Source organism: Jaculus jaculus, chromosome 18 (genome assembly GCF_020740685.1).
Source record: "Jaculus jaculus isolate mJacJac1 chromosome 18, mJacJac1.mat.Y.cur, whole genome shotgun sequence".
Lineage (NCBI taxonomy): Eukaryota > Metazoa > Chordata > Mammalia > Rodentia > Dipodidae > Jaculus > Jaculus jaculus.
This window is the reverse complement of record NC_059119.1, coordinates 53,626,223-53,642,840: the sequence shown is the minus strand read 5'-3', so window position 1 is coordinate 53,642,840 and position 16,618 is coordinate 53,626,223. Positions and strand designations below refer to the sequence as shown.

General features: G+C 46.0%; 1 protein-coding gene across 4 annotated transcripts in view; it reads right to left on the bottom strand.

Moving 5' to 3' along the window:
- Nucleotides 1–16,618, bottom strand: part of Map4k3 (mitogen-activated protein kinase kinase kinase kinase 3) — a 164,566-nt gene that overhangs the window by 52,638 nt on the left and 95,310 nt on the right. For 3 of the 4 annotated variants that reach the window (XM_004660110.2, XM_045137376.1, XM_045137377.1), the window contains 7 exons: nucleotides 11,351–11,482; nucleotides 10,748–10,810; nucleotides 10,576–10,657; nucleotides 10,375–10,485; nucleotides 7,984–8,062; nucleotides 6,171–6,229; nucleotides 4,936–4,998 (listed from right to left, as the gene is read on the bottom strand). In XM_004660110.2, coding sequence (XP_004660167.1) covers nucleotides 4,936–4,998; nucleotides 6,171–6,229; nucleotides 7,984–8,062; nucleotides 10,375–10,485; nucleotides 10,576–10,657; nucleotides 10,748–10,810; nucleotides 11,351–11,482 — 589 coding nt within the window. The remainder of the gene's footprint in view (nucleotides 1–4,935; nucleotides 4,999–6,170; nucleotides 6,230–7,983; nucleotides 8,063–10,374; nucleotides 10,486–10,575; nucleotides 10,658–10,747; nucleotides 10,811–11,350; nucleotides 11,483–16,618) is intronic. The other variant, XM_004660111.2, reaches the window with a different exon arrangement.

Here is a 16,618-nt window from a genome sequence, read left to right as displayed (position 1 = left end):
TTTTCATTCCTGTATCCATATATCAGTGACCTAGAGCCTCTTGTACCACGAACGTACAGAGGTTAGGGATGCTGCGGCTTATCATACCACAACTGTGCAGAGATCGTGATCCTACAGCCTCTCCTACCACAACTGTGCCGAGATAGTGATCCAAAAGCCTCTCCTACCACAACTGTGCAGAGATCGTGATCCTACAGCCTCTCCTACCACAACTGTGCCGAGATAGTGATCCAAAAGCCTCTCCTACCACAACTGTGCAGAGATCGTGATCCTACAGCCTCTCCTACCACAACTGTGCCGAGATAGATAGTGATCCTACAGCCTCTCCTACCACAACTGTGCCGAGATAGATAGTGATCCTACAGCCTCTCCTACCACAACTGTGCAGAGATAGTGATCCAAAAGCCTCTCCTACCACAACTGTGCAGAGATCAGTGATCCAAAAGCCTCTCCTACCACAACTGTGCAGACGTCAGGGATCCTACAGCCTCTCCTACCCACAACTGTGCAGAGATCAGGGATCCAACAGCCTCTCCTACCCACAACTGTGCAGAGATCAGGGATCCTACAGCCTCTCCTACCCACAACTGTGCAGAGATCAGGGATCCTACAGCCTCTCCTACCACAACTGTGCAGAGATCAGTGATCCTACAGCCTCTCCTACCACAACTGTGCAGAGATAGTGATCCAACAGCCTCTCCTACCACAACTGTGCCGAGATCAGTGATCCAACAGCCTCTCCTACCACAACTGTGCCGAGGTCAGGGATCCTACAGCCTCTCCTACCACAACTGTGCCGAGGTCAGGGATCCTACAGGCTCTCCTACCACAACTGTGCCGAGGTCAGGGATCCTACAGGCTCTCCTACCACAACTGTGCCGAGGTCAGGGATCCTACAGCCTCTCCTACCACAACTGTGCCGAGGTCAGGGATCCTACAGGCTCTCCTACCACAACTGTGCCGAGGTCAGGGATCCTACAGCCTCTCCTACCACAACTGTGCCGAGGTCAGGGATCCTACAGCCTCTCCTACCACAACTGTACCGAGGTCAGGGATCCTACAGCCTCTCCTACCACAACTGTGCAGAGATCAGGGATCCTACAGCCTCTCCTACCACAACTGTGCCGAGATCAGTGATCCAACAGCCTCTCCTACCACAACTGTGCCGAGGTCAGGGATCCTACAGCCTCTCCTACCACAACTGTGCCGAGGTCAGGGATCCTACAGCCTCTCCTACCATAACTGTGCAGAGATCAGTGATCCTACAGCATCTCCTACCACAACTGTGCCGAGGTCAGGGATCCTACAGGCTCTCCTACCACAACTGTGCAGAGATCAGGGATCCTACAGCCTCTCCTACCACAACTGTGCAGAGGTCAGGGATCCTACAGCCTCTCCTACCACAACTGTGCAGAGATCAGGGATCCTACAGCCTCTCCTACCACAACTGTGCCGAGGTCAGGGATCCTACAGGCTCTCCTACCACAACTGTGCCGAGGTCAGGGATCCTACAGGCTCTCCTACCACAACTGTGCCAAGATCAGTGATCCAACAGCCTCTCCTACCACAACTGTGCCGAGGTCAGGGATCCTACAGCCTCTCCTACCACAACTGTGCCGAGGTCAGGGATCCTACAGCCTCTCCTACCACAACTGTGCCGAGGTCAGGGATCCTACAGCCTCTCCTACCACAACTGTGCCGAGGTCAGGGATCCTACAGCCTCTCCTACCACAACTGTGCCGAGGTCAGGGATCCTACAGCCTCTCCTACCACAACTGTGCAGAGGTCAGGGATCCTACAGCCTCTCCTACCACAACTGTGCCGAGGTCAGGGATCCTACAGGCTCTCCTACCACAACTGTGCCGAGGTCAGGGATCCTACAGGCTCTCCTACCACAACTGTGCCAAGATCAGTGATCCAACAGCCTCTCCTACCACAACTGTGCCGAGGTCAGGGATCCTACAGCCTCTCCTACCACAACTGTGCCGAGGTCAGGGATCCTACAGCCTCTCCTACCACAACTGTGCCGAGGTCAGGGATCCTACAGCCTCTCCTACCACAACTGTGCCGAGGTCAGGGATCCTACAGGCTCTCCTACCACAACTGTGCCAAGATCAGTGATCCAACAGCCTCTCCTACCACAACTGTGCCGAGGTCAGGGATCCTACAGCCTCTCCTACCACAACTGTGCCGAGGTCAGGGATCCTACAGCCTCTCCTACCACAACTGTGCCGAGGTCAGGGATCCTACAGGCTCTCCTACCACAACTGTGCAGAGGTCAGGGATCCTACAGCCTCTCCTACCACAACTGTGCCGAGGTCAGGGATCCTACAGCCTCTCCTACCACAACTGTGCCAAGATCAGTGATCCAACAGCCTCTCCTACCACAACTGTGCCGAGATCAGTGATCCAACAGCCTCTCCTACCACAACTGTGCCGAGATCAGTGATCCCACAGCCTCTCCTACCACAACTGTGCCGAGGTCAGGGATCCTACAGGCTCTCCTACCACAACTGTGCAGAGGTCAGGGATCCTACAGCCTCTCCTACCACAACTGCAGCTAGGCTTGTCTCTGGATCCCTTCCAGAGCTCTCTTGTTCCACAAGAAGCTGTGACTGCTGGGTAGGGCGGGGCTAGCACGTGAACTGATTTGGGAGACGAACATGGGTATTCGTCAGTCACAGTATCAGGACAGTACCACATGAGGTAAAGAAAATGTATGTAACTCTGAAGTGTATTTATGGTTTTGTCGCTACCTTCTCTTCATGGACTAGATTAACAAGTATCATGTCAACTTAACCAGCCCATAAACTTGTGATTCTATGGTCTTCTATTTCCACAACAACTTTTATTGATTGTCAAGCCTAGCCTACAAGTACCTCACTCTGAAATATCAATCCAGGAAGAAGCTTTCTGTGGCCATTCCAGGTCACCTGCCCCTTGGTTAATTCTGGCCCCTCCCTCCTCCAGGGACACTGGGCTGCTCCAGGGTCGTGTGTTGTTGCTGTGGGTACGTGTAGATACACACACAGGCATGGTGTGGTGTGGTGTGGTGTGTGAAGCAAGCATGTGTGGGTGTCCGCTTACTGCTCATCTGCATAATCCCTCGGGACAGGGTCTCTCCCTCAGCTCGGAGCTGCTGCTGGTCAGTGAGCCACAGTGTTCTCCAGTCTGCGCACCCCATGTACTGGGTTACAACAGGCATGGCCATGCCTTGATTTTCACATGGTTTCTGGGGAGTCAGACTCAGTGGTCATTGGCCCTAAAAAGCCCTCATCCTTAAGCATCAAGTGTTTTTATCTGCTGAGCTATTTCCAGCAAACAGTTTTTCCTCCCTCCCCCTTTCCTTCCCTTCCTTCTTTCGGTTCTTTAGCTCTAACTATAGGGGACACATACGATTTAAGGGCTTCCCCGTGTTCTTGTTGATGATTGACATCCACATCTTTTAGCTAAATGCTACATCTGGTGATGGTATAGTAGTTTCTTAAGCAATTCACTGAGTATCTCTTTTCAAAGAACAAAGAGAGGAAAAGGGAGAGTGAGAGAGAAAGGGTGCACCAGGGCCTCCAGCCACTGCAAACAGACTCTGTACGGATATACCACCTTGTGCATCTGGCTTATGTGGGTTCTGGGGAGTTAAACCTGGGTCCTCAGGCTTCACAGGCAAGTACTTTAACCACTAAGCCATCTCTCCAGCCCACATCGAGTATCACTTAAAACTAGGGTCTGTGACAATGACTATTCCTGCAATAATTCCCACGCCTTTGTTCCCCGGAAATCACGTAAGAACGTCTGTCCATTTCCTGCATGAAGCGTCTACACTGGGTCCTGCACAATGCGGCCACCGCCTTTGTCCCCCCTCCCCCAAAGCCAAAAAAGCCCCTCTGGCCTAAACAGCACCTTCATGGTCTAACTTCCACAGCGCCCACTACAGGTTAGTTCTCCTTGTCAGCAGTTGGACACATCAGATATCCTATTGCACACCTGAAAGTTTATATGTGTATTTTTTGTTCTCAAAGACAGCAACTTCTCCTTGAAAAGAAACTTTGTTTAAAAATCTTTTGTTAGAAGGCACAGATTGAAGAATTCATATACTTTCTTAAACTAACCAAAATTGAAGGAGGTATGATATCAAGTTGAAGAAGAGAACAAAAATTTTACTTGGAGGCAGAAAAGCAGAATATGGACATGTATACAAGAGCAAACTGGGGCTGCCAGCCACACGGACAGAGAGACTATTCAGTAACAACGGTTAATACTACCATTTACTATACTTACTGGGATTAATTTTTCATTTTCCTTTATGTAACAGTAACATAACTCAGAATCTGTAACGTCACAGATGTTATATAATGCAGGTATTTTTCTGAGAAAGGTGGACATAGCATAATACTATAAAACCAAAATTTTATCTGATTTTATTTTTACCTTAGGGATAATATATTTTTATAACCCATATGTATTATATTATATACGTAGCATATAATATATAAGTATATGCAAAATATCAATATATTATATGTAACATATTAAAATAATACATATGTGACATGAATAGTTTTATATATATATATATATATATATATATATGAATGTATATATATAGATAGATGGTTTCAAGTTCACTGAAACAAGTTACATTAAAAATGGACATAATAGGAAAGTGTAATTTATAAAGTAATTTTACACTTGTGTGAGAAATTTAAATATTAATGTCTTTATATAAAAGCAAAAACATTTTATCTTTACAACTTCACATTTGGGTAGATATATTTATTTGACTTGTTAGGAAAAAAACTGCCATACTCCTTAATATGTGAAAGCTTGCTAAATGACAAGGTTTAGTTTATAAAACATTAAGACTGGACAAAATGGTTAAGCTTAAAAAACTGACAATAAAACAATGCTGACAAAGAAAATCAGAAGAGGAAATACCAGATTAGATCTTGCAGTGTAGTATATTTCTTCTGAACTGTCGAAAAAACCATCACTGTCGGGCTGTTCAGCGGAGACCAAGAAACCCAGGTTATTTACACTTAGACAGAGAGCCACAAGTTCACAAAGGGAAACTTTCAAAAGTGAGGTAAGTCCTGCTAACATCATTGTATTAAGACAAATGCAAAATCAAATTACATTAAGCAGCTTCTAAACAAGCAACGTTACAACTTTGCTTCATAATGCAGTTATTAAATTAGTATATAATTTAAATTTGTGTAATGCCAACTTAAAAAAAAAAGAGACCATCAACTCAAAATTGTGTTAAGGGAACACAATTAGCATTTATCAATACCATGGCTATTTTTTGCTGTTGATCTTCTCCATCCCTCTCTATAAAATGTCAGTGTTATAGAAAGTTCATTTTAAGACATTAACATTCTCTTTCTTCAGACTAGTACTGTGAATTAGTGGCTCAGGATCAAGATTAACAGTCCCCTTTGGTCTGTGTAGTCAAGTGGGTTAAAATAAGCACTAAATTTCAGAAGAAAGTTCCCACTGCAGTCTTTAGTGTTTTTCCCCCCATTTATTATACAGGAAAGGAACAAAATAAAACAAATAATCTGCAGCCTTGGCAAAGTAATTTCATTAGGATGATTTGTTTTTTAAAATCTCATTTTTATTCTTCCATGAAGTATTAACATCTCAAATGTTTGCGGAGCACTTTGCCTCAGACTGAATGGCAATGCTGTATACCTGGAAAGCAGTACTTTACACAAGAACACAAGGCGCCCAGAACTGTGAGAACACTGCGGTCTGGCAGCTCATCCATGTGGACTGCATACTTATCTACCCGACAGCATGCCTCTTCCTGGGTGTTAGTACTCCCAACACATCAGCTCTACTGTGATGCTGAGAGACCATGGCATTTTTCCTAATGAATGCACAAAAGCCCCTCAAAAACTGAAAGACCTAACAAACAAAAACCAAAAACTTATTAAAGGCCAGCTTTCAAAACACGGAATCAGAATGGCAAAACTAGTGTCTCTTAAGATAATTTTGAAAATATTCAATCTCAGCAACACAGATTTATTTATCCAGTATTTTAGAATCACCACTTTATTTCTCCAAATGCTTTAGAAAATATTAATTACTATCTTTTTATGTCAGCACCAATCCATCAGAAAGGCTAATTAAACTTTTAGGTTCAACTTGAACACTCCAAGGCTACTTACAAGTTCGTGATGAGGTTCAGTCTCTTTCCTTAAAGGTGGATCAAATTTCACTTGGCCAACTTAAACAGAAAAGAACAACAACAAACAGTTTAAATAACTGTTGATCAATCATCCTGTTTGTTCTTACCAATGTCAAAACCTCCTATCTGTAAGTCTACTGGTTTACATGTTTTCTCTACCATCTCCTTGAACGTACGTATGCTGAACTATGCTCTGTAGGCTTGTGTTTAATATCAAAAAGAAACTCTGAGCATGAGACTGCTCTAGCATTATTACATGCCAAACCTTCCATTGCACTGAAGTGAAGGCAGAGGGGCTCCTGGAAGGAAGAGTAACAAGCTTTGCTGCAAACCAGTATGATCTTGTACTGGCTGCCCAAACACTATACAGTTTCGAAGGGAGCCAACATTGTAGTGAACACAAAACATCAAGATGACAAAACCAATTACCAGCGTGCCAAAGCCTGTCCCCTCTCTAAGTACACAGAGGTAACAGCATGCATGGCCCTCTTCTATGGATCTTGTCTTACTTCTAACCATAAGATAGCCCACTAAGTAAACACTTGCCTGCCACCAATTAGTACATGTGGTTTTCAATCTTGTTGTCACCTCAACAGACTAGGCATATGACACCTCTACTAATTGCAAATAGGGAAGACAGGAGGATGTCTGCTATCTGTCCCCACACAATAAAGGGCTGAATCAGAATCTCAGAAAATTTGGGCTCTAAGCATCTAGTCTTACACAGCATACACACGCAAGCAGAAGTTGAGAATCACTGATGTAAACTTGCAAGGAGTGATTCAGAGACAGACAGATAAGAGTCCTGGACCAATCTAAAACATCCTGGATCTGCATACGGCAATCAGAAGGCCCAAAAACCTATTTTAGGTCTCTTAGGTAAATCAGGTGCTGTTTCAATGACTTCTCACTCCCTTCATTCACCAAGTACAGCTTCCTGAGTATGGGTGTGTGCATAGCCCCCGGGCTTGTTAGAAGGCCCTCATGCCTCCTACTGGAGCCACTGAGTCAGAAACTGCAGCTGCATGAGTTCTCTAGCTGGCTCACACACACGAGTTTATGATGCAGTACTTTGATTGCTTCTGTTGTCTTTATTCCGGCAATTTTACTTTTCCTTAGCAAGAGTAATATAAATACACTCCCCCTACTTTTTTTTGCTACTAAAAATCCCAAAGGAATAAGGAAAATGAAATTCATATAGTTGTAGATAAACCTGACACATAAGTGTTTAGTAGGAAACTAAAATTACTTTTACTAAATTTAACTGAATTACAGTATGAAATGTTATTTTGGGGTCATTAAATTCTTAACTGTGGGGCTGGAGAGATGGCTCAGCAGTTAAGGTGCTTGCCTACAAAGCCTAACGACCTGGGTTCAACTCCCCAGTACTCAGGCAAAGCCAGGTGCACAAAGTGGTGTATGCATCTGAAGTAGTTTGCAGTGGCATTCAAGAAGCACTGGCATGCCCACACTCTCTTTTTCTCTCTCTCTGCTTACAAATAGATACGCTTAAAAAAAAAAAATTCTTAGCTGGGCCTGGAGAGATGGCTTAGTGGTGAAGGCACTTGCCTACAAAGCCAAAGGACCCAGGTTCAACTCCCCAGAACCCATGTAAGCCAGATGCACAAGGGGGTGCATGCATCTGGAGTTTGTTTGCAGTGGCTGGAGGTCCTGGCATGCCCATATTCTCTCTCTCTCTCTCTCTTTCTCCTTGCTTATTTCTGTATCTCTCTCTCAAATAAATAAAAATAAAATACTTAAAAAATTCTTAACCGTATACAGTAAATACTTACAGTTTATCTCTGAACGTGTTTTCTCTTCTCTCACATTTCTACTTGTTGAATGAATTCTATGTGGTACAGCAACAAGGGGCTATAAAAACAAAATTAATTATATGTGACATTTATTAACCAAGTCATGTTATAAAAATGAGACAATAATTTTTCAATTAAAAACAATTACTTGCTAGGCCAGGCATGGTGGCTCACACCTTTAATCCCAGCACTCGGAGGGCAGAGGTAGGAGGATCATCCTGAGTTAGAGGCCACCCAGAGACTGCAGAATGAATTCCAGGTTAGCCTGGGTGAGAGTGAGACCCTACCTCGAACGACCAAAAAGAAAAAAAAAATTATTTATTTGAGAGAGGAACAGAGAGGGGGAAATAAGAATGAATAAATGCTTGTCAAGGTGTGCTAAGGCCTCTGACCACTGTAAACAAACTCCAAGCATAAATGTCACTTTGTGCATCTTGCTTTATATGTGTATTGGGGAATTAAACCCAGGACAGCAGGCTTTATATGCAAGTGCCTTAACTGCTAAGTCATTCCCTCAGCCCCTAATTTTTTTTCTAAAAATGGTAATCGTAAACAGTTCAAACTATGAAATTTTAAAGAAATGTGGCAGTCTGCAGGCGGGCACCGCCATATTTATACGAGTAGAGCACTTCCGGGCCTGTGACATGCGAATGAACTGGCTGCTTCCTTGTCACCGTGTTAGACGGGCACAGATCCACGCGGTAAGTGTGAATCAATTCTGAGAACTGTGGTCTGCAGGCGGGCACCGCCGTATTTACATGACCAAAGCACTTCCGGGCCTGTGACATGCGAATGAAGTGACGCACTGCTTCCTTGTCTCTACGTTAGACGGGCACAGATCCACGCGGTAAGTGTGAATCAATTCCGAGAACTGTGGTCTGCAGGCGGGCACCGCCATATTTACATGACCAAAGCACTTCCGGGCCTGTGACATGCGAATGAAGTGACGCACTGCTTCCTTGTCACCGTGTTAGACGGGCACAGATCCACGCGGTAAGTGTGAATCAATTCCGAGAACTGTAGATCTCCTGATACAAGCTATTCTGAGAAGCTGGAAGCACTGGAGCATGCCAGTTGCCCCAGCTACCTGGGAGGCTGAGGCAGAAGGACTGCTCGAGTATATGTGATGAAGGCTAGCCTGGGCAACATAGTGAGACAAAGAAAGAAAGACAAAGCAAGAGCTGGAGAGATGGCTTAGCAGTTAAGGCATTTTCTTCAAAGCCAAAGGATCCTGGTTCAACTCTCCAGGATCCACATAAGCCAGATGCACAAGGGGGCGGTGCATGCATCTGGAGTTCATGTGCAGTGGCTAGAGGCCCTGGCACACCCATTCTCTCTCTCTGTCTCTCTCTCTGCACCTCTTTCACTCTCTCAAATAAATAAATAAAATATATAAAACAAAACAAGGGCTGGAGAGATGGCTTAGCGGTTAAGTGCTTGCCTGTGAAGCCTAAGGACCCCGGTTCTAGGCCCGGTTCTCCAGGTCCCACGTTAGCCAGATGCACAAGGGGGCGCACGCGTCTGGAGTTCGTTTGCAGTGGCTGGAAGCCCTGGCGTGCCCATTCTCTCTCTCTCCCTCTATCTGTCCTTCTCTCTGTGTCTGTCACTCTCAAATAAATAAATAAATAAAATTAAAAAAAAAACAACTTTAAAACAAAACAAAACAAAATAAAAAGAAACCAATTCTGCAGGGGAGACAAAGATAGTCCCATAAAGACTCTATCTGCATGTATCATTTAATGACATCATTGAACACACACACACACACACACACACACATATGTACGTATGTATGTATCTATGTATCTACTCACGCACTCACTCATAGATGGCAGGGGATAATGGCCTGTGTTTCAATTTTTGCCACAATATGAGCCAGGGCTGGTCTAACTAAGACTGCTGAAAGCTGTGTGTTCACCATTGTGTGGGAACATAAGCATTTCAGAAGCTCTTTTCCCCTTCTCATTAAAAGCACACTCATCATCCATCTCAGGTGTCTGGCTTTTTGGTATACCATTATTATATCAGTAGGGTCTCACTAGCCCAGGCTGACCTGGAATTCACTATGTAGTCTCAGGGTGGACTCGAATTCACGGCGATCCTCCTACCTCTGGCCCCCGAGTGCTGGGATGAAAGGCGTGCGCCACCACACCCAGCAGCAACAGTAACTTTGAACAAGTGTATTAAATGGTTCTGTTTTTTAATTTGCAACTCACTAGCCAATTAGAAAACTCCAGCACACAATTTCCTAAGACAAAGGGTTAGCTATTTTCACAAGAATTTCTTTTACTTAAATTAGATACCAAAGTTCAAAAACTGGTTTTCACACATACGTACTTATGCAAAACAGCTGGGGAAAACTGTTCCTACCTCAGGGTCGTCGTCATCAAAATCATGGAAAGTGGAATGGTCTGGGTTGTTCGCTTTATCCAGCAATTCTATTGCCAAGGACCTTGTCAGAGGCTGTGTGACAAAAGGGTGCTATAAAAAATAGAGAACAGAACCCTCATTAGAAATCTGATCGAACAGGTTATCTTTTGAAGATATATTTTAGGCAAAAAAAAATGGTACCTGCAATAATTTTTCAGCAGTAGGCCTCTTTTTGGGGTTTTTGGTAAGTGCCATTTTCACAAAATGATGGAAACTATTTGACCTAAAAGTTTTTGAAAATGAGATTTTCACACTTAAATTCCTTTTTTTATATTTATCCTGCAATAAAAGTTAATAAACAAAAAGTACTTACCACTTCATTTTATCTTTTAGTTTAGGAGGCTGAAAGTTGCTCTTTGTCATTAGAAATAATGCTCTGAAAAATGAATAAAACATTGACAACACTTTAGTATTTCGTATATGAGGGAGGGAGAAGAGAGAGAGTGTGTGTGAATATGGGCATGCCAGGGCCTCAGGCCACTGCAAACTCCAGATGTGTGTACTACTTTGTGCATCTGGCTTTATATGGGCACTGGGGAATCAAATGTGGGCCAGTAGGCTTTGTAAGCAAGCACCTTTAACTGCTGAGCCATGGCCCCAGCCCTCCTGGTTTTTTCTTTAGTTTGTGGAGGTGGGGTCTCACTCTAGCTCAGGCTGACCTGGAATTCACTATGTAGTCTTAGGGTGGCCTTGAACTCACAGAATCCTCCTACCTCTGCCTCCCAAGTGCTGGGACTAAAGGTGTGCACCAACATGCCTGGCTCAGCTCTCCTGTTTTAATAATATTAACTATACTACTAGGTACTCCCAACCAAAGCAGAACAAGGAGAAGAGGATCGTGCTTATGACAAAACAAATGACAGCAAGAGGAAAACAGCCTGAATTTGGGAAGAGGGCTCCACACGGACACACTGACCTCATCGGGTGCAAGTCAAACATCGGAGGCTGCAGCTCAGCAAGTTCAATGGCTGTGATCCCCACTGCCCAGAGGTCACACAGCTGGTTGTACCCGCCTTTCCTCTCAACAGCTGCAACCTCAGGAGCCATCCTGCACAAAAGCAAAGGCCTTGTGTCAATTATGCTTTTCCTCTACACTCTCCTCAAGCCACATGGGTCTGAAAATGCATGTGTAGTACTTAAAAGGCCTATTTTTTCCCTCTAATATGGGTTACAGGGCAATCAAACCTGGGTCCTTGGGCTTTGCAGGCAAGTGCCTTAACTGTTAAGTCATCTTTCCTGACCTGAAAACTGGTTGTTCATTTACTTATTTACTTGAGAGACAGAGGGGGAGGGAGGAGAATGGATGGGCCAGGACCTCCAGCCACTGCAAACAAACTCCAGATGCATGCCACCTTGTGTATCTGGCTTACATGGGTACTGGGGAACTGAGCTTGGGTCCTTAGGTTTTGCAGGCAAGTGCCTCAACCACTGAGCCATCTCTCTAGCCTGAATACTGATACATACATACACATATATACATAGTTTCATTTGGTTTGGTTTGGTTTTTCCAGGCAGACCTGGTATTCACTATGTGTTCTCAGGTTGGTCTTGAACTCACATGATCACATGATCCTGTCTCTGACTCCCAAGTGCTGGAAAAAGAAATGTGCTACCACAATTGGCAAAAACTGACTTTTTAATAAAAATAAAAGTAGTTGTGGGATGGAGAGATGGCGTAGTGGTTAAAGCACCTGCTTGCAAAACCAAAGGACTCAGGTTTGAATCTCTAGGACCCACGTCAGCCACATGTACAAGTTGGCACCTATATCTGGAGTTCATATGCAGTGGCTGGAGGCCCTGGTGTGCCTGTTCTCTATCTGCCTCTCATAAATAAATAATTTTAAAACATGTAAAAATGTAAAAAAAAATTAAAGTGAATGCTTTAGAAAGTCTTGCTCAAAGACAAATTTATAAAGACAACGCCAACCCCTCACAAGAAAAGCTAAGAACATGACAAGTGCAAAACCCTCTGGTCACGGACTACACGACTCTACTCAGATAACACCTGAGGAAAAAGCAGGAACACAGACACAGAAATCGCAGGAGTCACCGGAGGAAAGGGACAAGGAGAGAACAAACTACAGAGGGACAAGAGGAAATGTCTGGAAGGGTAGAAGTCTGTTTTATGTCGACTGTTCAATGTTCACAGGTCTGTATGCGCGCTAAAAATAAGTGACCCACACAAAGGAAAGGCCTCAGGTCTTGACCAGAGACTGCACAAGAGATATACACAGCAATGGCCCAACTTGCAATGCAACACTGAGGCTGTGGCATGTGTTACTAATGATGTATGCATGTACCCTTACTACTTCAACACACTTTGGGCTAACTGGAAGGGAGAGGTTCTGAAATGGTTAGGTTTAGGTGGGAACAACAAGGTGCTAAGAAGTGGTACAGAATAGGAAGGTTCCATTAACTACTCACTCACAACTTCACAAGCTCCCAAGACATCTCCACACAACTATACAAGAAGTGACAGGGTTTGTTGATGCTGTTGTCTTGTTTATTGAGGTAGGGTCTCACTCTGGCCCAGGCTGACCGGAAATTAACATTGTAGTCTCAGGGTGGCCTTTGAACTCACAGCAATCCTTCAACCTCTGCCTTTCAAGTGTTGGGATTAAAGGCGTGCACCACCACACCTGGCCAGAAATGACAGTTTTTGTCTCTAGACGCAGAGAGATCTGCTGTGGTTACGCCTGCATTGCTGGGATAAAACAGCCAAAGAAAAGCAGCTGGTGGGAGGAAAGCAGTTACTTGGCTAACCGTCTCCAGGGGAAGCACCACGATGGCAGGGAAAGCAGGGTGTGAGCAGAGGCTACATGTCACTTTTGTCATAGCAGATGGAAAACAGAGCAAGAAAGTGAGTTGATCTCTAGCAAGGGGGCGCTGGCTATAAAACTCCAGAGCCCGCCCCCAACAATACACCTCCTTCAGCTAGGCTCCACCTCTGAAACTGCCTGCAGCTGGCAACCAAACACAGAAAACACATGAGTTTGAGGGACACCTGAGTCAGCCCAAAAGGTCTTTTCTCATCAACAAACATTTATTGAGTATGTATACAGAATGGGGCTAAACCATAGAAACACACAAGAGGGTACCTCCAGGCGCTTAAAAGAAACTAGGGACAGTTCATAGCAATCAGTACAATAGGAGACATGGCTCAGCTGTGAAAAGTGCTGGCTGTTTATGCAAGAGGGCCAAAAACAATTCAAGTTTTATTCCCTAGCACCTATGTAAGAGACTAAGTGTGGCCAAATCCATGCAGAGACAGGAAAACTCCAGGGGCTCAGCTCAGTGACTGAAAACAGCAGCTCCCGCAGAGGCAAAGACTGCACTCAGGAAAGGCTCACTGACTTAAAAGAGCGGCTCTCAGCTGAGGAAGACACTGCACTCGGGAAAGGCTCCCTGACCAAAAAGAGAGGCTCCCGGCTGAGGCAGAGAATGCTCTCTGGAAAGACTCACTGACCAAAAAGAGTGTCTCTCCGTTGAGGCACACACTGCACTCGGAAAAGGCTGACTGACAGAAAAGGCAGCTCTCGGCTGAGGCAGGGACTGCACTCAGGAAACTCACTGACGGAAAAAAGCTCTCAGCTAAGGAAGCTACTGCACTCCTAAAAGGCTCACTGATGGAAAAACAGCAGCTCTCAGCTGAGGCAGAGACAGCACTCGGGAAAGGCTCGCTGACCGAAAACAGAGGCTCTTGGCTGAGACAACGTGCTAGGGAAAGGGTCACTAACTGAAAAGTGGGGCCCTCGGCTGAGGCACAGACTGCACTCGGGAAAGGCTCACTGACTGAAAACACGGCTTTCGGCTAAGGCACAGACTGCTCGGGGGAAAGGCTCACTGACGGAAAACAGAGGCTCTCAGCTAAGGAAGCAAATGGACTCCTAAAAGACTCATTGATGGAAAACAGTGGTTTCAGCTGAGGAACAGACTGCAGTGGGAAAGGCTGAATGAATGAAAACAGCGGTTCTCAGCTGAGGCAGAGATTGCACTCGGAAAGGCTCACTGACTGAAAAAGCAGCTCTCGGCTAAGGCACAGACTGCTCTCGAAAGGCTCACTGACGGAAAACAGAGGCTCTCAGCTAAGGAAGCAGCTGGACTCCTAAAAGACTCATTGATGGAAAACAGTGGCTCTCAGCTGAGGAACAAACAGACTGCACTGGGAAAGGATGACTGAATATAGCCGCTGTAGGCTCAGGCACAGACTGCACTCGGGAAAGGCTCACTGACGGAAAACAATTGCTCTCAGCTGAGGCACAGACTGCTCTCGGGAAAGGCTCCCTAACTGAAAAGAGCAGCTCTCAGCTGAGGCAGAGCAGCACTCAGGAAAGGCACCCTGACCAAAAAAGCGGCTCTAGGCTGTGGCAGAGACCGCTCTCGGGAAAGGCTCACTAACTGAAAAGTGGGGCGCTCGGCTGAGGCCCAGGCTGCACTTGGGAAAGGCTCCCTGAGTGAAAAGAGCAGCTCTCAGCTGAGGCAGAGATTGTTCTCGGGAAAGGCTCCCTGACTAAAAAGAGCCGCTCTCAGCTGAGGCACAAAGTGCACTCGGGAAATGCTCACTGACAGAGAACAGAGGCTCTCAGCTAAGGAAGCAAGTGGACTCCTATGACTCATTCATGGAAAACAGTGGCTTCAGCTGAGGAACAGACTGCACTCGGGAAAGACTCACTGAAGGAAAACTGGCTCTCAGCTAAGGAAGAGACCTCATGCGGTACAGTCTCACTGACGGAAAAGAGCGGCTCTGCTGAGGCAGAGGCTGCTCTCAGGAAAGGCTGACTGATGAGCGCCTTCAGCTGAGGCAGAAGTTGCACTCAGGAAAGGCTTAATGACCGAGAAGAGAGGCTCTTGGCTGAGGCATAGACTATTCTCAGGCTCACTTCGGCAAACAGAGGCTCTCAGCTAAGATAGAGACTGTATTTGGTAGTCTCACTGATGGAAAACAGCAGCTCTAGGCTGAGGCAGAGACTGCTCATGGGAAAGGTTCACTGACTGAAAAGGTGGCTCTCGGCTGAGGGAAAGGCTCCCTGACCAAAAAGAGAGGCTCCCGGCTGAGGCAGAGAATGCTCTCTGGAAAGACTCACTGACCAAAAAGAGAGTCTCTCCGTTGAGGCACACACTGCACTCGGAAAAGGCTGACTGACAGAAAAGGCAGCTCTCGGCTGAGGCAGGGATTGCTCTTGGGAAAGGCAGGCTGACTGAAAAAGCTGCTTCGGCTGAGGCAGAGACAGCACTCGGGAAAGGCTCACTAATCGAAAACAGAGGCTCTTGGCTGAGACAATGCTCTCGGGAAAGGGTCACTAACTGAAAAGTGGGGCCCTCGGCTGAGGCACAGACTGCACTCGGGAAAGGCTCCCTGACGGAAAACAATTGCTCTCAGCTGAGGCAGAGACTGCATGCACTCAGAAAGGCTCCCTAAAGGAAAACAGTGGCTCTCAGCTGAAGCACAAAGTGCACTCGGGAAAGGCTCACTGACCGAAAAACAGGCTCTAGGCTGAGGCAGAGACTGCTCCAGGGAAAACCTCACTGATAGAAAACAGAAGCTCTAGGCTGAGGCACAGACTGCTCTCGGAAAAGGCACACTGAAGGAAAACGGTGGCTCTCAGCTAAGGCAGAGACTGCATGCGGTACAGTCTCACTGACGGAAAAGAGCAGCTCTAGGCTGAGGCAGACAAAGCACTCGGGAAAGGCTCGCTGACCGAAAACAGAGGCTCTTGGCTGAGACAACGTGCTAGGGAAAGGGTCACTAACTGAAAAGTGGGGCCCTCGGCTGAGGCAGAGACAGCACTCGGGAAAGGCTCCCTGACATAATAGAGAGGCTCAGCCCAGGCATAGACTGCTCTAGGTAAAGGCTCGCTGACGGAAAAGAGCAGCTCTCAGCTGAGGTAGAGAGTGCACTCGGGAAAGGCTCACTGACTGAAAAAGCGGCTTTCGGCTGAGGCAGAGACTGCTCTGGGGAAAGGCTCACTGACGGAAAACAGAGGCTCTCAGCTAAGGAAGCAAATGGACTCCTAAAAGACTCATTGATTGAAAACACTGGCTCTCAGCTGAGGAACAGACTGCAATGGAAAAGGCTGAATGAATGAAACAGGCTCTAGGCTGAGGCAGAGACTGTTCTCGGGAAAACCTCACTGATAGAAAACAGAAGCTCTTGGCTGAGGCAGAGAATGCTCTGGGGAAAGGC